Source organism: Fukomys damarensis, unplaced genomic scaffold (genome assembly GCF_012274545.1).
Source record: "Fukomys damarensis isolate Sample0158 unplaced genomic scaffold, DMR_v1.0_HiC HiC_scaffold_10, whole genome shotgun sequence".
NCBI lineage: Eukaryota > Metazoa > Chordata > Mammalia > Rodentia > Bathyergidae > Fukomys > Fukomys damarensis.
The window spans coordinates 13275346-13300784 of NW_022900922.1; the positions used below are offsets into that span (position 1 = coordinate 13275346).

The 25439-nt window shown below is 44.7% G+C and overlaps 1 protein-coding gene across 3 annotated transcripts in view; it reads right to left on the reverse strand.

The window, feature by feature from the left end:
- Positions 1-994: 994 nt before the first annotated feature.
- The window catches only part of Slc35f3 (solute carrier family 35 member F3), a 303473-nt gene continuing 279028 nt past the window's right edge, over positions 995-25439 (reverse strand). For 2 of the 3 annotated variants that reach the window (XM_033761853.1, XM_033761852.1), the window contains exons 3-7: positions 14635-14854; positions 8568-8693; positions 6446-6638; positions 5635-5724; positions 3239-5104 (exon numbers count right to left, since the gene is read on the reverse strand). In XM_033761853.1, coding sequence (XP_033617744.1) covers positions 4797-5104; positions 5635-5724; positions 6446-6638; positions 8568-8693; positions 14635-14854 — 937 coding nt within the window. In that variant the 3' untranslated portion in view covers positions 3239-4796. The other variant, XM_010621954.3, reaches the window with a different exon arrangement.

A 25439-nucleotide genomic window follows, 5' to 3' on the forward strand; every position in this document is an offset into this window, starting at 1 on the left:
GTGGTGAAGTGGCTTAGCAGGTAAGTTCATTCCCTTGTTTTTCTAACAGCTTGTTCTTAATGAAAGAGGAGGGCTAGAAAGTACAGAGAGCTTTGTATCTCCTCCATCAACAGTCAGTAGTGGAGTCTGAGTCCCCTCTTGGTATCTTTGTCTTGCCTTTACTTCTTAAAGGAGCCAATCAATTGCTGTCCCAGTCTGGCCTCTAGTGGGCAGATCATTTCCCAGGTAAAGCAGGGTGGATCCTGCTTCCCAAACGGAGCCATCAGCCAGAGCAGCGCAGCCTAGTGCCCCAAACCTGTGTGTGTGTGTGTGTGTGTGTGTGTGTGTGTGTGTGGTAATAGTCTTTCTGGAAAAAATTTCTCAACCCACTCTCCATCTTAACCGTCCTCAAGTTTACATGTTTTGAAAAGAGTATAGAGAGATTTAGCTTTTTTATTACACATATCACGTCTTTTATAGCTTTTTTTTTTTAGTCTGGTAAAATATACACATTCTTAACATTTTAAAGCATGCCATTCTGAGCATTAAGAACATTCATATCACTGTGCCCCCAACACCACCCTCCATCTCTAGGATTTTCTCATCTTCCCAAGCTGAGACTGTCCCCTTTCAACACCAACTCACCTTGCTCTTTTCCAGTCCCTGGTGACCCTCAGCTTACTTTCTGTCATTAAGGACTTGACTCTCAATTAAGCAGAATCACACAGCACTTGTCCTTTGGGGCTGGCTTATTTCATGTAGCATATGGACCCTGAGGCTCGGCGTGCAATGGTGGTGTCAGGCTGGATGGCATCCCATTGTATACGAGGGCCACATACTGTTTATCCATTCATCCCTTGATGTGCTGTGGCTCCCACCTTCAGTTACCAGGAATACTGTTTCTGTGAACATGGATGTGCAGGTAATCTTTGGGATCATCTTAGTCTCTTTTGCCCTGTGGAGATCAGCATACTCTAGGGTAGCACTTTCCAATGTCTCCATGTTACGGCTTGTAGAGGAAATACACGGGGTGGTTAAAAACATGGTAAATACTTGACTTCTTATTACAGTAAAAGACACATGGCTATTAATTACCCTCAAAACACTTCTCACTTTGACAAACTTCTCTGATTGTTCATGTCACATTCTGAAGCAGTTCTGGAAGTCTTCTGTGAGTGTCTTACAAATTATGATTCAAAAAGAACTCTAAATGCTGCCACTGAGTGCCATCTGATGGAAAGGCCAGCTTGTAAAATCATTATGGTATGTCCTCATGGCCTGTATCCAAGGATTTGGCACTGGGCAGCTTCTGGCTCTTCCTTAAAGTCAATGACCATGAAAGGCAAATGTTTTGGATCCATTCAGGATGTTGAGGCAGCCATCAGAGCACAAGCAAAGACATTCATGAAAGAGGATTTCTAGAAACAGTTCAAAAAATGGCAAGAATGATGGGATACGTGTGTTGGAAGCAAGGGGTAGCATGTTGAGGGGGAATTCGTGGCCAGTGTGAGTCTGACGAGGAAGCCTCTGAAGAGGAAAAGAGGCAGGAGATCTGTGGAGCCGAGCAGAGATGGCTAGGGGAGGGGCAAGGGGAAACAGTGAAGCAAGAGGGCCATCAACAGTGTCATAACACCTGAGGACACTTCTACATGGCACTGTCTCACAAGTTAGGTCTGTGTTACAGTGAGAGTTACCATCCCTCGAAGCAGCAAGGTGGGCTTACCTGCCTGGAGGGAGCCTTACAGGACCCTCACAGTAGAAAGTGACAAAATGGCCACCAAGACCACACTCAACACTTCTTTTTCAAATATTTTATTATCCTGTTTGGCCAAACAGGTAATGGAAACTGAGAATAATAATTTGCTAAAAAGTTCAGGTCATGAATGCCCCTGTCCCCCAGGAAACGAAAGACTCCATGGTTACAGAATGCACCATTGGGTTATGACAACATTTCAAAATAATGTTTCCATTTCATATGTAACAATGTAAACTTCAAAAATAGTAAACTCTAACCCCAGGTCCCTCTTTACATATCTATCACAGATAGAATTTTCTGGCTGACCTAAATTGTGTAAGGAAACAGCCTGGTGCTTAAAAGTTTCATAAAAAGGTTTACAGATTCAGTAAATAATTTTTCAGTCTTGGTCTTGAAGTAAAAGCCGTTAGCAACTCCATTCCAGCACATCTTCCATCTCTGCATATCGTACACCTTCCACCACGTCCCCAATACACTGGTCACCAGCTTTGTTATTTTTGTACACACACACACACACACGCACACACGCACACACGCACACACACACACACACACATAGGTTTATTTGTTTCTAAAGATTTCTACATCTAAATTGTAAGACGACGCCAGTGACTTAGAATGTCACCTCGCTTCACATAGGTAAAGACGAAAATTCTGTAGAAGGCACTATAAATTCTCCTGTGTGATCTTGCGAAGACACAAGAGTGCAGGCCGGCTGGGGTTGGACTTCCTTCTTCCCTGTGACATGCAGGCCTGTTCTGCGATGGTGTTCATGTCCATTATCCTTTCCTGTTTATTCTCTTCTCACCCACCCACCCATCCATCCATCCGAATGAACTGACAGTCATCTTTTGGTTCATTGAAATTCCTTAAAATTAAAAGTACAGCTCTGATATAAAACAAAATATGACCTATTATAGCTGAAAAATAATCACAGTGTACAATGTCATTTTCAGTTGCTAAGATTCAAAACACGCCTGTCTTCCGAAGCAGTCAATACGGCTCATTTTAACCTACTTTACATTCATTGAAAGAGCACTAAGAGGTTCTTTTCTCTGCCATATTGAATTGGTTCCCTTAAGTGGAAGGTCTGATGTGGAAAAGTGCAAGCAAGTTGGACATGCCAATAAATACCATAGAACTTACCGCAGGTTACCAAAACTGTACAGGTATGTACACCTTGCCCCCCCAAGTCTCCTCCCAACAGAAGAGACCAAATCAGTACCGCCGGGACGTCCCCACGGTCCCAGAGGAGTGGCCCTAGCGTGCGAAGGAAGGGCGGGCTCTCCTGCTCCTGTTCTGGGGTCCCGAGCCCGGGTCTGCCCCACCTTCAGCTGTCTCCTCCTTCTTCCTCACTTTGAGGCGGGTGAGCAGCTTGACCAACCAGACGTCCCACTCCTCTGGCAGGAGCAGGAGGAGGAAGCCCAGGCCGATGATGATGATGGCGATGACCCGAACCCCGTTGAAGACTATCTGACTGGTGTAGTGATCCACCACTGTGGAAGACAGAACTCCGGTGACTTGGCAGCCAGGCTGAGGGCACAGGATCAGGAGATGCTGGAACACCCAGCTTCCCTGGGCAACCCACAGTCCTCCTGGGCCACAGAATCGCCAGGGCCCCACTTGTTCCAGAAGGACAAGGTCACCTCAAGTGAATCACCTTAGACTTCCTAAAGCTCGCTGGATCGGAGGCGTTTCACTTGTATTTCACCTCCCCAAACTGACCTGGTTTCTGAGTTTAAACATTGTTTTGTAGGTGAGAGAAAAATAAATAAGGAGAATCTGGGGATATGTATTGGTTTGGAAGACTAAACTCGAACCAGTTCTTTCAAGGTAATAAATATGAGTTCCTGCTCCTCTCTGAGCATTAACCAGTGAGAGGCTCGAGTGCCTTTGGGGTCTTTGCCTTCATTGAGGGCTTACTAAAGACCTCTGGGCTCATGCATGGCCCATCCTAATCCACATGAAGTGATGCGTCTAAGGGAGAAGCTGACTCACGTCAGTTTGTAAAGATCCAGATCACCATTCTCCGGACAACCCAACTTGCACTTAAAAACACTGTGCTGTGGGTCCCCTCCTTTCCTGTGGTGGGCGCTTCTCTTTTTTGTACTAATACAGCATATTTGGAGACTGCCATCCACACAAGTGTTACGTTCTCCTGGGAGAGAGGACTGTCAACTTTACAGCGTGTAGCTTTTGAATGGTGACTTCCCGAACAGTGGATTGGGGCCGAACATTGCTGAGTCGGGCTTGTCTCAGTCCTGCCACCTCCTTTTCCTCTTGCCTCTCCTCCTTCTCCCTCCCTGACTTCCTCCTCCTCTAGCAGAAAAATGCTGAGGGGGTAAATATTAAATCTGGAAAAATATTGCTAAGAGCCCTTCAAGGAATAAAGGCATCTCTTTATCTCACCATCATTCAGAAATATTTTTAATCTGCAATGCATTTTGCCAATTACCAGGTGGGAACAGTCACCACCTGTCAGTTGCATTGGGCAGATATGAGGCAAGTCCTAAGGGCGGGCAATGTCCCTGCTCTGACAAGCTTGGTAAGGTGCTGGTTCCTTTGCTTCTCTCCTCTAGCCAGGAGATGGAGTCCTGTCCATGGCACCTTATTAAATCACTTATGGTGCCCGTAAGTATAGTAGCAAGAAGTGATTTTCATTGATTTCACAAGCACCTGGCTACAAGTTACAGCCAAAGTCAGTTTCTATGTGAGAACTACCTGGACTATACCTTTCTTTGCTAAGAACCTCCTCTTGTAAGCGTGAGTTAAAGAAAGATTCAAAGAATGCAGGGCAGGATGTTGATAAGGTACTTTTCAGAAGCCCTCAGGGCATAGACTACCTTTCTGTCAGTTGTGCATGAGGTTCCTTTGGCACTACTGTGCTCTCATATTATCTGAAGTACTCCAGGCAGGTGAGGTCTTCAGTGGTCCACTGAGGGGCTAGGTGAAGACCTTGGGGGCTGATGAGTGGGGGAAGCACAGACCCGGAGGGATGCTGAGTGCAGTTTCCTGAAGCCCCTCTAGGCTTCTTCACACTGCTCTAAGGCATGGGCCAGGCTCATTTAGAACATGTGAAGAGCGAGGAGCAGAATCGCTGGGGAAGACTCAGACAGTGAAGGGCTGTTCTACCGAGGCCTTCAGCCATATATAGCACAGCTGTGAGCAGGATGAGGGCTGGTTCCCTGAGAGGTTCATGGCCCCGAAGAGAGAGTTTCAGAGGATAGCTTTGAAAGAAGCTGTGCTCCAGCCAAGAGTGTTCTGGACACGAGGGTTCCTGGCTCTTCACTGGCTGCGAGCTGTGCACAGGGAGGCTGGGTGTGAGCCTGGGGATGGGGGAAGAAACTCCAAAGTGCAGAGCAGCATGAGCTGGGAAGAGAAAGGAGCTGAGGAGTAGGGGAAGACAATGAGCTTTGCGAAGTGCCCTCGGCTGACGTGTTGACAGGACAAAGTCAGCTCTGGTCCCAGGAGGTAGAGGGCAACAGTGCCCTTTTGGTTTAATGTCTTTCTATATCACACCCTGAGCACATTTTCTCTTCTAGAAAGACACTTGCAAAATTTAATTTTTTGCTGCATAATTTTCTCTATTAATAATACTGATGATATTCATCTGTGCTCCCCATGGCAATTAGAATTGAGATAGCTTTAGACTTTCTGTATCTTCGGGGTACATGAACATCAAGCCGTTATGGAGAAAATATCATGGATATATGAACATCAACTTTTTGCCTAAATGCTTTTTTTCTTTGTAAAAGTTTAAACATGCCTTATACACCAGGGACAGTGAGACATATGTGAGTGTATATGTTACAGTGTGGTACGTATGTGGGGATATGTGTGCATGTGTGCATGAGTCTGTGTTTGTCAACAAGAGGATACAGAAAGCCACAGAGGCTTACCTGCGTTCACAGGGACACTGAGGACGATTCCGAGAGACATCAGCGTGGGGTATGTAACAGCAATTCCAAAATTTAATACAATATTGAATGCTGAAATAGAGAATTTAAAAAGCAGGGATTATTCATGACTGCCCTGTTCTTTTCCTCCTCAGTGACTTTGCTGAGTGTGATTTCTCAGGGGAGACTGGAGCAAGAGGTACAAGGACCCTTTGCTGGATTCCTCTCAGGGGGCCAAGACTTGGGATTAGGGTATGGGACTCTGATTACTCAATGTCCTCTCTTTCCCGAGTTTTGGAACAGGGTAAAGAGCTCAGACAGTGACTAGTGGGGACACACTAGAAAAAATGGGGTGGGGCCTTCCGAACAGATTTTCTCTGCTGCTGGCTGTGCCCCTGGGGTGGCTGTACCGGTGGGAGTTTTGGGATATGGGTTTGCAGAGGTCTCTGGTGAGCACCTCCTTTGTAGACTTACTGCCTAGCAGTAGCCTTCCAGTAAGTGACAACCGTGACGATGATGACAATAATAATGACAACTGACTGTACTGAAGGGTGACACTCAGGCAATGTTCAAAGAGCTCCCTGTGTATTCACTTACAGCTCCTTACGCACTGTCTCTCTTGGGCAACGAGCAAGAAACTGGGTTGTCCTCTCCCTACCAGGGTGGCATTGATTATTGTCATAACAACAAAGAGCCGTAGCTCTGGAAAAACTATAGCAGGAAACATTCTTTTTATCTTTCAGCACGCAGGCCTCCAGAGTCCTCTGTATGTCACTGCTTTCTGGGGGTTCTGGGCAAGGTAGGCGCCACTTACTCAATAAGAGGATGGAAAATCCACAAAGGTTTCCCCATGGAATGTCATCGAAGGAGCTCCAGTATTCCACTTTGGTGAAGTAGAGGATGACAGGGATGCAGGTGATAAAGAGGATGTTGAACACACCCAGGATGGACAGGAATAAGGCAGCTTCTCCAAACTTCGCGCTGCCCAGCAGGAGCTTGAAGAGAACCTGTGGAGAGGGCCAGGGGTCCTTCAGACTCCAGCTCGGTGAAGCAGTTTGTACTTGGTACAGCTGGGGCTGCACTACAGGATAGATGGCCATGGCTCAGATAAAGTTTACCTTACTTGGCAGCCAGCCAGTTAAGGGGTAGCGGGGCCAGGCCTGTGGGCTTCTGACCACATACTTGCATCTCAGTCACAGAGCAATACAGATTACTGGAAACTCTTCAAGAGTCACAAGTGTTCACATGAGATGTGACTTGTGTTCGTACTACATCAATTGGATATATCTACCCTCATTACACATCTTCTCAAGACCCTGAACCTATACAGCACAGTCTGAAACCATTACCTCAAGAAAAAGGGTTTTGGCTGCGCAGACCTGTTCTCCAGATGTAAGGTGCAGGGATTTACTCATCTGTTCTGTCCGACTGCCTCCATGATGGAAAGGGCATGGGTTTCAGTGGAATTCACTGAATTTTGATTTCCTGTGCCTGTTCTTTCTGTTCTTGTTTTTACATCATTTTGGGTGCTTGGAAGGTCAGAGGAGAAAGACTGGAGTGGCCAAAGGCTGGACTTAGAGATGCCAAAGGCCTCATCCAACTCTGAGCTTAGTGCTCTGGCTAACATGGGTCTCCATGCTGCTGTCCCTCCTGCTCTTCGTCCTTTCTCCTCTTCCAGCCATTCTGCACCTCACACAGGTGTGTCCTGGTATACCTGCAGGGAGTGCGGAGCCGGAGAGGCAGCCCTTCAGCCTGCCATTAGTCCCTGTGGACAATTTTCAGGTGGCAGAGGATATGGGTCAGGAATCTAAGTCAGACTGTTGTGCTTCTGTGGGTGGCGTTTACACCATCTCCGTTCCTCGCTGGCACACAGTTGATGAAGGCATAGCTGGGCCTTGTTCTGCATTTGAAGAGTGGCTTTGAAATATCAGAATTAGAGCTAGTCTATCACAACCCCTTGGTTTTCTTTGCAGGGAAAGAAAACAATGTGTGTGTCTCTCTGTGGGTGGAGAGGGCAGGGAGCTGATGGAGGATAAGAAGGCAAAAGTATTTCACTTTTCAGAAACCATAACATATGGTGCCCACAGAGATGGGGGGAATGCTTTCTCTCATGACTTTCTACAGTACTTAATTTTCTGTGTCCAGCTGTCTGGATCCACAAAGGGCTGATACATTTCAAAGCTTAAGCCACATTTCTGAGCCCTTCAGGTTGGCACCCCAGCTTGAGACCTGAAAGTATCTGTATTGTCCACTGACACCCCAAGGAAAAGAGAGCAGAGGAAAGGAAAGGCAGGGGGAGAGAGACAGCATGAAGAAGGCTTGGTCAATTGGAAGGGGGTGAACAGAGCTAGGGACGCCAGAGTGGGAGTAAATACTGCATTTGTTGCCTCCAGACCTGCACTGAGGAAGCGCTTCCTGATTGTTCTCAACATGTCAAAAGTATATTTAACACTCAGAACAGTCATGCCTTTGTTCACTCGGCCGACTGCCGATGTTCGATCTAGAGTGGACTCATGTGAGTGCTGCTGGCCACGAAACCTGTGAGGTAGTCAGGGTTTGCACGACAAAGGGGCCTAGTCTCATCAGTGGGAACTCTTCTGAGCCAACACTGGACAGCCTCGGAGGGCCTGGATCCTCTTCCACCCCCCTAAACAATGAAGTCACAGGTCTTCCAATCCGGCTGGCACTGTGTATTTTACCCCAACTGCTGTAAATGTGCGGTCGCCAGTGAACAAGTCCAGACAGACAAAGCTGAGGGCAGCCACTGCTTGGGCCCTACCCTTGGCGCTCTCCACCCACCTGGTGGACACAGGAAACAACCATTCTCGGAGCACTGGTGCCATCTGGGGTTCCCCAGAGTAAAGGGCCATCCCTGAGATGCTCCCATGCCTGCCTGCCAAGAATGGCCTTCCTGGAAAGCTGCTACCCACTGGTACCTTGTAGAGAGCCGACATGGACGCAGAGCCCACCACCAGAGCGATGCCAATGACGGAGTGGCTGTGGAAGCCATCGGCGTAGGTCATCATCACGATGCCGGCGATGGCGAGGATGGCAGCCACGATCTGGATGGGTGGAAGGAGATGGCGGTCAGGGCAGAGGTGGGGGCAGTGGTGGGGACCACACGAGGCCAATCAGCTAGAAATATTTGTGGGGGAGGGTGGTGCCTCCATCCTGGGCCTCCTAGAGGAAGGACAGGTAGGGCTGCCCCACTGACATGTGTACTGATGCTTAGAGTCACTTAGCCGAGCTTGGAATGACCAAGGATCTGAGTAGGTGGCAGCCAGGAGGGGCCTGGCTTAGCCTCAGCCTCAGGCTGTGGAAAATCACTGTGATCCTGAATTCTGGTGACAGGTTCATTTGTCATGACAAGGCTTGGTCAAGAGTCCCTGTAAACTACCTTAAGGTGACCTCATGTGATCTTGCTTTTATAATTTTGTATCTCACCAGGAAAGACACCGTGGGGAGAGTAGTGAGACCCGATACAGCACACTGGCCAGTTCTGGCTATAAACACTGTCCTGACCTGGAGGAGTGGTTCTGTCCTTCAGCTCCCAGGGAGTCAGGGAGGATGTCCTCAGTAGAACAGATGTGTCAAGTCTCAACTGCTGGATTTACTAAGAGATCTGTCCCTTTTAGGGATCGTTCAAAATTGACATTAGTTATCTGTCTCTACCAATGTCATATACCTAAGATTTACTTCAGTTTTCTATGTATTTTTTCACTTTATCCTCAAAATAGATGGATACACAGTATTCACCTCATTTTGTTGACATGAAAACTTGGCTCGCAGAAGCTGAATAATTTGCCGAAAGTCACATCCCTGCATGCGGGAGAGGAGACACAGGTTTCAGGGATGTCTGATGGTGAAGTTGGCGCTGATACGAGCAAGACAGCCTGGCGCACCTAATAAGCTGTTACTAGCTGAGCTCTCAGATGCAAATTGAGGCTTCCTCAGTGAGTTAGGCCTCCATTTTCTAGGTTATCGAGAGCTAATGTGGTCGAGCCTCATACAGTGTATTTCGGTTGCACACTTCTGGTGCATGCTTTATGCAGTATTTCCAGAGAACACTACACGTGCCCATAAAACCCAGGCCCAGGGGAGCGGATGGCATCCTGCGTTAAAGCTGCCCCTCATCTGCCTGCTCCTGTCTTCTGGCTCAGTCACTCACTCAGTCAGCTGTGCCCTTCTGCACCACGCACACGCAAACGCTTCACGTGCAGATGCTGCATGGACCGCATACAACTGTTCCCTGAGAGAGACGCTGAGGGCGTGAGACAGCAGCCACCCCCCACCTGGAGGACAGGGGAGGGGCGAGTGACAAGCAGACGGAGAGGAGGGCAGAAGGACGCACGTGGTGCAGAGATGCCACTAGGATCGGTTCACCCGAGCCAGGCATCAAGGCAAGGTTCCCTGTGAGAAGAACTTGGGTAAAAATGAAGGGAGAGAGCGAAGAGCCAAACGTCTAGTGATTCTGTGCATTGCTGTGCTTGAGTCTTTCCAAACTTATGGCTAAAGTTGAGGGAATGAAAAACAGGGTTATCTTTTTCCCAAGACTTGCCAGGTAGGTTTCTAGCCTCTTCCTTTCTGTTATTGAGTAAATAATAAGCAGCTAAAAGATTCCACTTAAGCAGGGCCTGTCAGAAGCACTGGAGGGGTGGGGTTGGAGAAGCCAGAAGTGAGAGGAAGAGCCACTCCACACAGGTCAGTGAGGAGACACACACCAGAGCCCTGTGGGTTCCTTTCAGCAGGTGGATCAGGGACGGTGACCTCCTAGGGCCCCACCCACAAGTCACAGCATCTTTACACCGGGGCGGGGGGCGCTGGATCTTGGGGCCTCAGCAGCCATGCAGGGATGTGAGACCCCAGAAAGGTGCCAGGGAGTGTGTGTGTGCGTGGGGGCACCTGCCTGGCTCTCAGGCTCCTTCAGAGCACAGCAAGTTCAGAGTCTGGGTGCTTCCTCCAGCCTGGCTTCCCTTGAAGATTCCAGTCCTATTTTGTAAAGCATGCACCTAGCTGGGTATGGCAGCACACCCTGTAATCCTAGCATTCTGGGAGGTGGAGGCAGGATAGCTAGTTTGAGCTCAGCTGAGCATCACAGCAATTTAGGGAAACTCTGTCTCAAACTAAAAAATAAGAAAAGGGCTGAGCATTAGCTCAGGGTAAAGGCTCTGGGTTCAATCCCCAGTACTACACACACACACACACACACACACACACACACACACACACAAGGCACAAGCCTATTTATTTTATGTGTTTTGCACCCTAAGGTCCTTGAGCTTCTTGTTTCTCCCATGAAAATATTTGTGGTGCTGCAGTGGGCTCTGTGGACGTTTGGTCCAGTTTGGCCTGTGATTTCCCATGTACCTCAGGGAGGTTCTACATCTGCTTGTGGACAGGAACAAGCTGACTTCCCTCCTTCCCACCCCTCTTATCCTACGGGACTATTCTGAAACAAGTGCTGCTGAGCAACAGTGCCCCGGGGCTGCTGAAAGCCACTACTTCTGCTTTATCTGGGGAAAACTTGGTGGAGTGAGGGGAGACACAGGTAGGGGCTGCGTTATGTGTTCTCAGGTGCCTCATATTCCTCACCCATCAGCACCTGCCAGCTTGCAATCTAGGATCTGAGTCCCAGCAAGTGGGGTGCTAACAGGATGCCATCTACTCCAGCTGAGCTGAAAGGGGAAAGAGGGACCCAGGAGGACACAAGAGATAGGAGGGTCAATGCTAACCATCAAGGAGCACACAGCTCCTCCCAAGTCTCATTCAAACTTGGGAATTTGAATGTGGCAGGCTGCATATTCTTTGACAGACAGAACCGACCTAGACACTTTCAGGTTGTACAATGTTGGACAATTTTGCAAAAGAAAAGAACAGGCTAATTTTTGAATATGCTTTTCTAAACCCTCTTCTTCCTGGCTTCTGGACTTCTCTCAATGGCCCAAGGAATATTATGGTTTGGCTCAACTGAGCAACTCTCTGCTCTGGTCTGCTCCTTGCCTTCTGTGTGCCATCTGTGCTGGGCTCAGCCCCCACGACACGGGCTCAGACTCGCGGGAGTCAATACCCAGCAATGGCCCATTGGAAGCACTTAGCACACACTGATTACTGCAAACATCAGCTGGAGTCTGACTAGGAAGGGAACTGATCTTGGGAAAAGTTCACCATTTGAATCCCCAGCAATGTGCCATGGGGCTTGATGCCTGCATGGGTGACCCCTTGACCCATCTTCTTGCTCTGTCTTTGCCCTCAATGCCATGTGAAAGCCCTCCCAGCAAGAGTGGTCATGAGTAGTCCCGAACACTCCACAGCACTCATCTTCCTCCCCTGCAGTGGAGGCTGGGAGAGGGGGGTCTTACCCAGTCTGGCCACAGTCGGTGGGCTCTGGGCCCTCAGGCTCTTCCTGCCTTGACTCACTCTTGCCTTTGATACACAGAGCTGCCTCACCGAGTACTCACCAGCCTCTGACACTGTCAAAGACTGGGACTGATCCATCCACCTATTCTAATTCATATGGAGTAATAACATTGAGGAAAGTTAATTTTGTAAAATTTTACGAGCCAAGCATGCTCCTGCTTATTTTATTCTCACAGTTGTTCTTTCCATGGCAATATTCTGTCCACTTTGACTGAGGTAAACGAAGGCTCAGAGACATTTACCCAAGCTCTGATAGCTTGTAAAAATAGAGTCAAAACCTACACCCTAGACATGTGACTAGACTGAGCCTCTCACCCCTGCACAAGAGCTTCTGGTCTTGGACACACACGAAGAACACACTGAGACAGAAAGCAGTTTCCACAGACACCTGGACAGCTCTTTCTCTCTGATGCCCCAAGTGGCCAGAAACCACCCCACACTCAAGCATTATAAGGCACATTTGCTTCTTTCTGGATTTGTATACGTGAACAAGCCCTTTCCATGTTCCCCAGGAGCTGCAGCCTTGATGATCTGAGTGACTGTCTTGATCATGCAAATCTCTTCTGCAACCTGCCCCCTGGATGCAACCTTCACAGCCTCTTGGGATTGGGAACCGATGAGCTTTCTTCAATCTTTGGAAGCTCCCAGTGGAAGATGCTATCTAGCCTGGAAGTCTAGGGGAAGTGTAAGAGACCTGTGCACTTATATATTCCCTTACGCACTGATCTCTATCTGCTTATGAGGGGGAAACTTTCAGTCTCACAGATATTTCTGATCTCGGAGCTCCTGAAGAACCAGGAACACCCCCACCCCACCACAGCATGCATCAGCAAACTCTTAGATGACCAGCCATTTATTCCCAAGAAACACGTCCAGTGTTTGCAAGTTATAATGTCCCATCAGCAACACTGGCCTAAGGATTACTCATGGCAGTGCTGGCCTAGTACTGGAGGCCTTTGGCACAAAATATAGTATTCAGAGGTCAGCTGAGACCACTGGATCAAATGCCACATAGCTAGGCTGTATCACAGCCCAGGGACATTGGAGGAGAGGCCCCCTACTCAAGACTAGGAGGTAGAAAAGATTTGAAAGGGACATGTTGCTCTCTGTGAGTCTAGGAGTGCTTCAAACTTTTTCCTATGTCCATTTCTTAAGCTCAAAAAAATTACTTTCTTATGTGCGGGGTAGCATTGTTCTTGGACTGTCTACCCAGTAACAAGGTCTCATTTTTTGTTTGCTTGGGACATCTGAATCATGCTGAAAAGCTCCATGAATTCTCTTGACTCTGTATCAGAATAAAGTCGGGGGGGTGGGTAATGGCTGGCAGTGGCCCGGTAGACCTATGTTGTTAGTGTCAAGTCAGGCAGGCCAGGAGCGAGAGACAGCAGGGCAGCTGCAGTCCTCACAGAGATGCACTGGATCACTTGTTTGGTGAAGGCTTTTCTGGGTGGTAGCCCAGGGAGTGAGCTTTTATTCCAAAATTAACATGAAGTCTCAAAACAAATTCTCCCCCTACTGCATGCTAAAAATACAACTCAGCAGTTGACTCATGTCCCCACTGCTGTTTGAGTAACTTGGGTGGGCGTGAACTCACCCCTAGGGTGATGTCATCATTCCCAGGACAATGAGGCATGGACCAGAAGTGTGGGGCCTGGAGCCCGACCCTCGCTGGTTCCCAGCAGGGATTGCTTGGACCTGGACGCCCATCACAGGAGAGGAAGAAGGAAGAGGTACACTGGAACAACAGCTAGTGGTATGGCTGGAGCTTCCTATCCTGGTCTGTGGCAAGGTGATGGTGGGCAGTAGCATCTCCTGCCACCAGAATTATCCAGGGACTTCTGTAGCATGTAGCAAGTCACCTGCTCCTCTTAATTAGAGTGTGGACTCTCCATAGTTCAATGGGTACTTGACAATGCATTCATCATATTTCCTACAACTCTTACGATCTGACTAACTTTATACTTTACTAAGTTTTGCTTGAAAAATGCACAGCAAGTCAAGCCATGTAATTTCACTTGGCCTGCATTTGGAGGAGAAAGGAAGTAGAACTACTACTCCTACAGTTTGGACTTGGCATGAATGTGTCTGGCTTCTTTAGGCTGTGACACATGGGTTAGGCAGAGGGCCACACTCGCACACGCACATGGATAGGCAGGGTCTCTGGCTGCTGGACGCATCCTCACCAGAGAATGCTGACACTGGCAGAAAGCTCCAGGCTGCAGCGCACAGTCATGCCATGTGCTGCAGCCTGGGAAGCTGCCATGGGGAGTGGGTGAGTACGCAGAGAGCGGAGCACATGGCCATTCGCAGGCTGGGTCCCCAACTGGCACACACTTTAGGGAATGCTTGTTGAAATGCTTGAAATGAAAGGTGCTTTAATGGATGCTTGTCTTGTATGGTTTGCAAGCAAGAAAGTTTGCAAGGCACACCAAGAACTGAGCCCTCTGTGGGCCCTTTTCTGCTGCAAATCAGGACAGTGGCCAGCAGCTCTGCTCATGGTCCAGCACATGGAGCTAAGCAAGCCAATGGGCAAGTTTTGGTTGACATGACTGAGTGAGGGAGGAAGACAGATAATAAAGAACTTACCCTCACTCCCATGAACCTGTCCCTGAGAACGATCCATGAGAGCAAGAACACAAAAGCTTTGTTGCAGCAGAACAACACGGAGACATCCGTAGTGTTTATTTTCTTTATTGCATGTAAGTACAGGTAGTTTGTGAGTGTCCAAAGAACACCGAAAGGTGCTGCCTTGGTAAAAAACACCTTCAAAGTCAAGCCATTGTCTCCAAAAAATCGACAGCATTCCCTAAAACAAGGAGAGAGAGGCAGAGTTATTATATTCTTGGGTTGAGACAGACCATTTTTTTTCCCTATAACCAGCTTTTTTTTTTTAAAGAAAATTTAGGAGAGGGCAAAGTCTTTTAATTTATTATCTTTCTCTTTCTAGTACTAGGGATTGAACCTAGGGCTTCCTGCATGCTAGTCACATACTCCTCACCAAGCTACCTTCCCAGCCCTTTTTATTTTTTGAGATAGAGCCTTGATAAACTGCTCAGGCTAGACTTGAACTTGTGATCCTCCTGCCTCAGTCTCCCAAGTAGCTGGCATTGTAGGCTATTACCCTTTTTTAAGCAAGGTCTTTTATGGCTCTTGGGACCACTGCTTCAGTCAGTTAAAAAGTGTTGCACAGGGATCTGATGATCAGTTCTTCCTATTTGGAACTGATTCTACTCGGGAGGCATGCTGGAATTATCTGACCTGAAGGCACAAGTCCATGGTTGAGCGATATGGTCACTTGTTGAGTAAGAGAGGGATGTCGCTAGTTTTCTTTTCTTTTTCAAGTGAGGAGTAGAGTGGTGGAGGGACATAAATATATTTAAAAATTTTGTCCCAAACCAGAACTGTCTCGGTGGTTGGGGGAGTCACTTCTCGGACCCATCTAATGTGAATACTTATAGTGCTAACTACCTACATATTTCTTTCTGTGGTCACTTTTAGAGTACTTTTTCCTACCAAAAGGAAGTGCAATGCCCATGTGTCTAAGAGCCTTCCCAACCCGGGAAGAGCAAACAGACCCAAGAGGTCAGAGTTTTCAGGGAGGATAAGATGAGGAAGGAAGATTTTAACCTATTCCAGATCCTTAGGAGAATGACCATGGCTGTCTGAAAAAGCGTTTTAAAAAAGTGAAGCCAGTCCTCTACATGAAGAAGAAGAAAGTTGGCAGCCACAGGGGTCATGAGTATGGAGGGAGCCTCAGAGAGAGAGAGAGAGAGAGAGAGAGAGAGAGAGAGGGAGAGAGAGAGAGAGGGAGAGAGAGAGAGAGGGACCTGGTCTATGGATACCCCCCCCCCACATACCCTAAGCTTTTGGGAAGTGAAGACTATCACTCTGCAGGGCCTGATGAGACAAGAGCTGGACACATGGGGAAATGCTAGAAATGCTACCTTTAGGGGGCTCTCTGTCCCTGTCAGAAACATAATGAAACTCAGCCATAGGAAGTGATGGCAGCCAGTGGGCAAGGAAGTCAGCTCACCGGAGACTTAGAAATAGACTCAGACACATTGAACCAGCACAAAAGCAAAGGAACAGATGTTACTAGAATGAGTCAAATACAGGAGGATGGAGAATTATGACCCCTTAATATTACAGCCTTGAGGGAGGAAAATTAGAAGCAATTATTGTGAATCTACAAATAAATCTGTCTTTGTTCATTACTCTGTGATGAAGTAGTCATAGAAGAGATAGAAAAGTCACTAGAAAAGGGTAAAGGCCTAGGAGCTAGGTAGGGAGAAGTACACTTACCATTTTATAAAACGGTGCAGCGTTGCCACCTTCACTGAGTTGAGAGTTCTATGTTGTGTCCCAACAAACTAGCACCAGGTAAAATTAAGTTTACCATGAAACCAACTCAATAACATCGCTTCCATTTTGGCAGCATGTGGAGATAACCCTCCTCTAACTGATAGGCTGAAGTTCTGTTACCTGGGAAATGTTTATATAGAGCATTTGAGTTGCAATTTCGATGGGGTTTTCTCAAGCCTCTATTCACAGAACAATCTGCCCCCACCACGAGAGTGGCCAGAAGGGATAGCTTCCTTTATGTTTGTGACTACGGTGGCTACGAAGTGCTCCCAGTCCCTTCGGCATGACAACAGGAATATAAGTACTCATTCCTGCCATTTATACTAACCTATTTCAACTATATTTAGAGGTTTCCCTTCATAGGGGAACATCAAGCAAGTAGGGTCTCCAAGTTCCACTTAACTTGCTATTGTACAAAGTGATTCATATTGGGGTAGGTGTTATCAGAGCCAGCTGGACTGCTACTTCCTCTCTGAGAACCTGCATTTGATTCCTTCAAAGCCTGGTGGTTGTAGAAATGGTGGAGAAAAGGGATAGGGAACGGACATGACTCAGTATTGCCTACCCAAATTGCTGGAAATAGGAAGAGGATTGAGATCTCATCCTGGAAATGAAAAAGCCAAAGCTCTGGACCTGGTAGAATTCTGCTGGCCTTTGGAGGACTCATGGCCAGGAAATTGCATCTTAGCTTGGTGAATCCTTGTTCTGGTGACACCAAGATTGTTGGCCCCTTGCTGGGCCATTGAGCCTTGCTCTAGTTTAAGACCATAGGCTGAGCACTAATCCATGTCAACTGGCTTACTTATGTACGTCCTGGACTGCAAAGGGAGAAAAGCAGCTCAGGTGTACTTCTTCTAGAGCCCTCTTCTTGAGGCACATAGGCTAGAGGACAACAGATGCTGTGTTGAGGGGCTTCTGACCAGACAGACAAACGTCCTTCATTTCTTCTACTCTGATGTTCTTGGCCAGCTAACTGGGTAAGGCTGGCAGAACGCAGTCCCATATAGCTAAGCCCTTTGGTTCCTGCCAATGGACTCATAGGCCAACCAAAGCTGTTTACAAGTCTGCTTGTGCCAACTGTTCTTGGATGCTTCATTATACAGTTTAATTAAATATTTATAAATCAATGTACTCTATATGAGGAAAGTTACTCTGTTAAATCTAAATCAATAACTTCAAGGAAAACACAATAAAACAAGGCATTAAAATATTGCTATTGAGTTATATATGTGGAGAGATGTGGTAAAAGGCAGGAAATACTATAAAAATCTTTAAATTCTGCATTCCTCTTACTTGACCAATACTTATGTTTTTGGTATGCTTTATAGACTACTGACTGGAGAGCCTGTCTTAGTAGGATTAATTATAGCTTATCATTTAATCCAAATCAACAAGCACTTGCTTATATTATATTTCCAACTCTAGATGAGGCACTGGGGCTGATGCAGAAAAAGTAAGCTTTTAAAAATTAAGAAAACTTCCTGAATCATTTACTTTGTAATTCCTTTACCTTGGGGTTTTTTCTTCTGTTTTCTTTTTCTGTTTTTTTTTTTTTTTTTTTTTTTTTTTTTTTTTTTTTTTTTAGTTTGATGTTGGGTCTTCTGGTTTTACCTTTTCATTCCTTCGTTCTTCACTCTTTTCTCAGTAATTCTATGAAAGATTATTTCAAATTCATACTCCAATTTCTCTACTAAATTTTAAAAATTGGTTCTTCTGTTTAGCTTCCAAGAGCAGTCCTTACTTAAGAAGTGTATGGGTACAACTGGAGAGATAAGGCTGAGGAGGCAACATAAACCAAAATGAGGCAGGAGAATAGAATATGGCCAACTAGCCGAGTAAGTTGGCACGAACTGCCAACAGCAGACATCTAGGAAATGCACAGAAAGACAGTTCCCAAAGCCCTGCACCTGAGACCAGCGAGAGAATGCCATCTTTAATTCTTCTCATAAGAACTCAAGCAAGTTTTTGAAAGGATGGCCGAGATCTGACATCCACCTGAGGAGTAGGAGATGCAAAAGATGGGTGCCATTGAGCTGTTGGCCACTGCCGTTCTCTCACAGTGGCCCGCTCTCACCTGGAAGAATATACTTTTCCTACTTCTAGTTTGCCCACTCTCACTTGACAGAGCATGTTTCTTTTCCTACCTTTAATGAAAGTAAAACCTTGCTACCTTTTGTGTTTGTCTTGTCTAATTCTTTGTTCAAGACAAGAAGAACCTAGAAAATATCCCTAGAAGGAGTCCCCAGCAACCTAGAACCTGGTAATATAAATATAATAAGACATTAGACAACACAGAATATAATACCACAGAATCCCTGTCCAGTGTGGAGAGTTGGAAGGATTGGATAAGAACTCATAAAACATGTAGATTCTGAGTTGAACCTTGAAGGATACATAGGATTTATACAATGTGGAGGGAAAGGCAAGTGGAGGAATTGTATCTATGAAACAAGAAAAAACTGGCTTCTTAAAAATAAATCAATATTGGAAATTAAATATAGGATAAACAAATTTAAAAATTAATAGAAAAAAATTAATAGAAGAATTGGAATATAAAGTCAAAATAGTCTTCCATAAAATGAGACAGGGAGGATGGGAGCAGGGAAATAAAGAGAAAGGAATCAGAGAGAGAGAGAGAGAGAGAGAGAGAGAGAGAGAAAGGGAAAATTAGAAGATTAAACCAGAAAGTCCAATATTGAACTAAGAGAAGCTCCAGAAAAAGGAAATGGAAAAATAAAAGTGGAAAACATAATGAAATAATTCAAGAAAATTTCTTACAACTGAACAACAAGGATCTACTTAAGGGTACATCAAGTACTAAGTAAAATAATGAAAGAACCACAGGGAAAATACTTGTGAAATAAGAAGATAAAGATCTAACATCTCTCAAGAGAAAGCTGGGTATAGTGGCACACACTCATAACCTTAGTACTTGGGAGGCTAAGGTAGAAGGATGGCTGGGAGTTCAAGGCCAGCCTAAAATACAGAGCAAGACCTTAGCTCAAAAACAACCACCAAAAACCCAAAACAAAACAAAACAAAACACTCTAAGGCACTGACTTTCTGGTCCCTCATAAACTTTAAAATTAAAAACAAATAAATAAATAAAAAAACCCGCCATATATATGTATTGTAGTGGGTTGACTACTGGTCACCTTGTAACGCCCAGCTGAACTGAATCAGCGTGGTCTGGGTGTGGAGGATCCACCTGAAGACTGTTACCAATAGCCATAAAAAGAGGACTGGGGAGGAACGTCTTGGCCTGTTGATTTTCTAGGAGAAGCTTGTTGCGAATATTTTTCCTGATGCGAACTAGGCTGTTCTCATCAGAGGAGGAGCTCGGGACCTCACTGTGGCTAGGAATGGCTGCTGCTGTCATCAGAGGAGCTCTGGTCTTTACCATGAGCACGACTTTCTGGCTTCAATGTGAATCATTGTGGAACTTGGTGGCACAGATACTTCATCTTATGAGTATAGATTTTCTGGCTTCCACCACTGGCCTTTGGGCCTTCTGGGTGCAGATCCTCAATACGGACAAGCAGAAGACACTGCTGTGGGCTCTAGGCCACTGGCTGGACTCAAGGAGGACGCTGCCTTGGACTCTAGGCCTTTAGCTGGACTTGTGTGGGAAACTGCTGGGATCTAGGCCCTCAGTTGAACGTTTTGGGCTTCTAGTGTGTGGGTAACCTCTTGTACTTCTTTGCCTTTGACTCTTTGGGTAATTATCATAAAAAACTTTATAAGTTATGTGTCCTGTATTTAATGTATTGTCTTGCCCAATCCTGCTGGCTACAACATGTATATACACATTAATAAGTAGATAGCTCCCAAGAGAAAACAGTTCAAAGTGTAGGAAATCATGTGATGCCAGGTATCTGAAGGACAAAGATGGAAGCCAGAAAATCATAGCCCAGTGCCTTCATATTTTGGAAAAAAAATGTTTTCTTTGCAGAATTCTGTAACCAGGTAACTATCAATCTGATGTGAAAGCAGAAAAGGTATTTTCAGTGATGTGGAACTGGACAACAATGTCTACTGAGCCACTGGAGGACAGGTGGCACTGAGACAGGACATTAGGGCGTGGCAAAGCTGGCTGGGGAAGCAGGTGTGACCTGTTAATCACAAAAATCCCCAATGCATGCACGGAACTGTTCCAGAAACCCTGCACATGGACATCTCACATGAACTCCAGAAGGTTTTCGATAGGATGGGCCGGACCTTATGATAGTCTGAGGAATGTGTGATAGAAAAAATACAGTTGCCACCGAGTTTTTGTCACTATGTTCTCTCTCGCATGTGCTTGTTTCCCCACTTTTACTTGCTCCAAACTCATTCTGCAGAGCCTGTTTCTTTCCTGCCTTTAATAAAACTTTGCTACCATTTGTGCTTGTATTGACCAATTCTTTGTTCAGGATAGAAAGAACTTAGAGAACACCTCCAAATGGAGATCCCAGCACTCCAAAACTTCGTAACAGCACCAATACAAGGGTGTGAGCCAAGGAGGCAGTAGACACGGCAGCAGGAAGCAGGGTTTCAACATGAGGAAGAGAGAAAGCAAGTCACAGCAGGATGCTCTGCGGCCAACCAGGACTACAGAAGGCTCTGGGAAGAGAGTCTCCAGTAAGACTTGTTAATTCATCAAGATCAAGGAAAATATTGTTAGGTTTTTGAGATGCTGGAGCATTTAAAAAAATAGCAATCATTCAAATGGAAATCGAGGTAAATGAACTAAAAGAGGCAACTACTGTTGGCAGGAAAATGAACGGTTGTACACAAAGGGAGGCAGAGTGAGGAAATAACATTTGTATGCTCATAATAGTGAAAATAAAGGAGCAAAATACTTCTTAGAAATTAGGGTACCATTCTTTGCAGGGAATGGAACCAGGGAAAGAATAGGTGGAGTGGGGGAGAAATCAGAGCCTATCTTATTCAAGAAAGACTGAGATAAGAATTTCATTTAGCTAAATTGGTGTAAACATCAGGGAAAAGTATCCACAGATTAAGGGTGGTTTGAGGAAGGCAGGCATGGAGCAGGAATTGACATTTTTTGTGATAATCCTTTTACTACTTATTTTGCTTTTCCAAAGTATATGCGTGCATTAAATTGCCAAGAGAGAGTAAGACAGAGTCAGTTCTCTGTGGTGGAGGCCAAAACACAAGTAGTCTTGAGCTTTGAAGAGTGCAGCTGAAAACCTCAGAGAGAGAAAAAGCCTGCCATTTGCAGCTCAGGATGCTGTAGCCCACGCAATTAAAGGACCTGTTCAAATTATTTTTTAATTCATTAAGTTTATTGGTACATTTTAGGTATACAGCACGACATTCATCACTGGGAATTAGTACCTTTCCATGTTGTATCTTGGTTCTTATTTTTATCCCCATTGCCCTGCCCTCCCTTCACCCCCTCCACCCTTCCCTATTTACAAAGCCTTTGTTCCATTTTTTTCCTTTTCTCATATTTATTCTTTTCCTTTCCACTACCCCAATCTCTTCCATTTCCCCCTTTGGGCCTCATCTTCCTATTTCACATTATCTGTTGTACATTTTGGTCTTTATACTTTCAGTTTCTCACACCAGAGAAACTATTTGGTATTAAACAGGTGTTTGCGTGGAGCCAGACTCACGGCCGGTGCAGTTCCTCTGTGAACCCCCAGAACCCTCTTTGCTGGACCCCATGTTTCAGTGACTCTCTACACCCTTATCACCCTACACAACAGCAAGCATCTCCCCCAGTTCCCTTTCCTCCCTTCCTCTCTTTTTTAGGCAAAATTTTTGGAATATCCATCCGCATCCCTCCTCTACAACGTTTCCTCTCCTCCGACAACTCTAACCTAGTGTCTGCTCTGTTCACTTGCTCAGATATCCCGACCAACCACTCATGACCCTCCCCACTGTTGCTAATCCCAGTTGGTACTTTCTATGTTCATCTTACTCCGGAGAGCCTCTTCCTTTGTGGACATTTCTCCTTAAAGTGCCTTCCTGGCTTCAAACTCAACACACTCTTCCTAGGTTTCCTCCCCACACCCCACACCCTTCCAGGTTTTCTCTGCAATAACTTAGTATTTTCCCAGGGTTCTTTCTAGATCCTCTTTTTGTGGAGAGAAATCTCACCTACTCTGATGCTTTCCAAGCCCAGCTGGTTACTCTTCCATCAAGAGTCTTGCACATGGAGCCATCTTTGTCTTGGACATTCCTGAACACCTTGAGTCCGACCTTTCCAAATGAACTACGTATTTTCCTCAACCCTCAATCCCTATATGGCACGATGATTCATGTCTCTATCCAGCCCACATACTTGGGAATTATTCTTAACTTCTCTTTCTCCCTCTTCAAATCTAATAAATCACCAATGCCTGCAAATTATTTTTTCCTAAGTATTCTATCTGCCTGGGCCTTATTGTAATCTGTACCCTTGACTGCTCTTATGCTCTATGAGACTCGAATTGAGTTTACTACTTGTAGTTAAGGATGCTGTAGCCCAGACAGATAAAATTATATCATAATAAGCAGATTAAGGTTGTGTACCATTCTTAGGTCCATAACTGGACATTTCCTATGAGGGCTACATTTTCACATTCAATTCCAAGTTTATAAGCATGGATCAATTTTCCCACAGCTGTGCCATGTTTCTGTTTGCCAGCTAGTGGTGACACCGCCACCTGGTATTCACGGCTCAGTTGGCCTCCCAGCACTGATACTGTGATTTTTTAAAAACTTTTAAAATCTTGGAGAAGTCACATAATTTAAAATTTTGTTCATAAGTGAAATTTAGTTATACTTTTATTATGTTACTGAAAATCTGCATTAAAATGGCACTGAAATATATTAAAAATTTTTTCCAGATAATTCTGATACGCAGTTAAGTTTTTGTCCAAAAGTTCATGCACACTTTTCTTTCTCAAAAATTCTTTTAAACTTTTCATTGTAAAATACTAGCAACATAAAACCATCTTAATCATTTCTAAGTGTATAGTTCCATAGTGTTAAATACTTTCATATTATTGTGAAATCAAAAGCTAGAATTTTTTCATCTTGCAAAACTGAAACTTTGTATTCGTTAAAGAACAGTTAGAGCACTTTGGTTATTTCCACCTTAGCTACTGTGAAGAACGCTGATAGGATCACAGGGATACAAATATCTCTTTGAGGCCGTCTTCAATTCATTGTATAAATTGCTGAGTCATGTGGTAAATCTAGTTTAATTTTTTACTAACAGCCATACTGTTTTCCATAGTAGCTGATCCCTGTTACATTCCACCAATAATGTACAAGGGTTCTGATTTCTCCATGTCCTTGCTAATATTTGTTATTTTCTTTTAAATTGTGGCTGTCGGAGTGAGTATGAGGTAGTATCTCATTGTGGTTTTGATTTGGATTTCCGTAATCATTAGTGATGCTTGATATATTTTGTGTGCTTGTTGGCCTTTTTGTATCTTTGAAAAAATATCTACTCAGGTCAGAGATTTAGCTAAGTAGTTCCGCTGCCTACCTTGCAAGTACAAGGTCCCGAGTTTCATCCCAGATACCAAAAAACAAAACAAAACAAAACAAAAAATCTACTCAGATCCTTTGGGTGAGGATGTAGCTCAGTGGTAGATGCTTGCCTACCAAGTGTAAGGCCCTGGATTCAATTCCCAGAACTGCAAGAACAACTCCATTGCCTATTTAACAATTGTTTTTATTGTTGTGGAGTTGTATTCTTTATATATTCTGAAAATTAACCCCTTGTTGAGTAGATGATTTGCCCTAATTTTCTCTTTGTATGCTGCCTTTCACTCTGATTGTGCTCTCTGATAAGCAAAAATTTTAAATTTTGATATAATCCAATTTATCTATCTTTACATTTGTTGCTTTTGCTTTTGGAGTCAAATCCAATAAAATAATTTCCAAATACAACATCATAAAACTTTTCCCAAGAATTGTACAGTGTTCTCTTATGTTCATATTTTTGACCCATTTTGAATTAATTTTGTATATCATGTAAGGTAAGGGTCCAACTTCAGTTTGCTATCCAGTCTTCCTAACATCACTTAGTTGTGAAAAGACCACCCTTTCCTCATTGAATGAACCTGGAACCCTTTCCAGACCATATGTGAAAATTATTTCTAGTCCTTTGCTCTCTGTGTCCATCTTCATGCCAGTATTATTACACTGTTTTGATCACTGCAGATTTGTAGTAAGCTGTGAAATCAGGAAGTGTGAGTTGAGGTCTTCTTTAATTTTGTTCTTCTCTTTCAAGATTATTTTTGCTATTTGGAGTCCTCTGAGATTTTGTATGAATTATAGTCTGATTTTTTTTTCTGCTGCAAGAAAATGCCATTGGGATTTTGATAGGGGTTGCATTAAATCTTTAGAAAGCTTTGGGTAATATTATCTTACCAATATTATGTCTTCCAATCCATGAACACTGAATGCCTTCACATTTGTTTCTGTCTTCTCTTATTTATTTAATTAATTTTTTTACTTATTGAGTTTATTGGTACATTTTAGGTATGCAGTACAGTTACATTCATTATTGGGGTCTTGTACCTTTACATGACAGGTCTTGGTTCTCACTTTTCTCCTTGTCCCTGCCCTCACTTCATCCCTCCTCCCCTTCCCCTTTACAAACACTTCATTTCCATTTTTTCATTTTCTCATATTTTCCCCTTATTAGCTTTCCCCTACCCTTCCCACTTTCCCTACACCATTAGACCCTTTCTTCCTATTTCACAGTGTCCATTATATCATTAGGATCTATGTTTCTAATTTCTTTTAGCAATGTCTTATAGTTTTCAATATGTATGTCTCTCACCTCCTTGGTTAAATTTATTCCTAAGCATCTTATTATCTTGATACTACATGCAAATGAAAAAATTTTTTCCTTTCTTTTTAGAAAATCTTTTTTTGAAGTATAATATACATATTTAAAGGGTGCAAAGATAAAACTGTACAGTTTAATTTTTATGAAGTAAAAATCACTATACCAAGATAAAGAATATACCAGTCTTCCAGAACATTCCTTTATGCCCTCTCCTGATTACCTTTCCCTC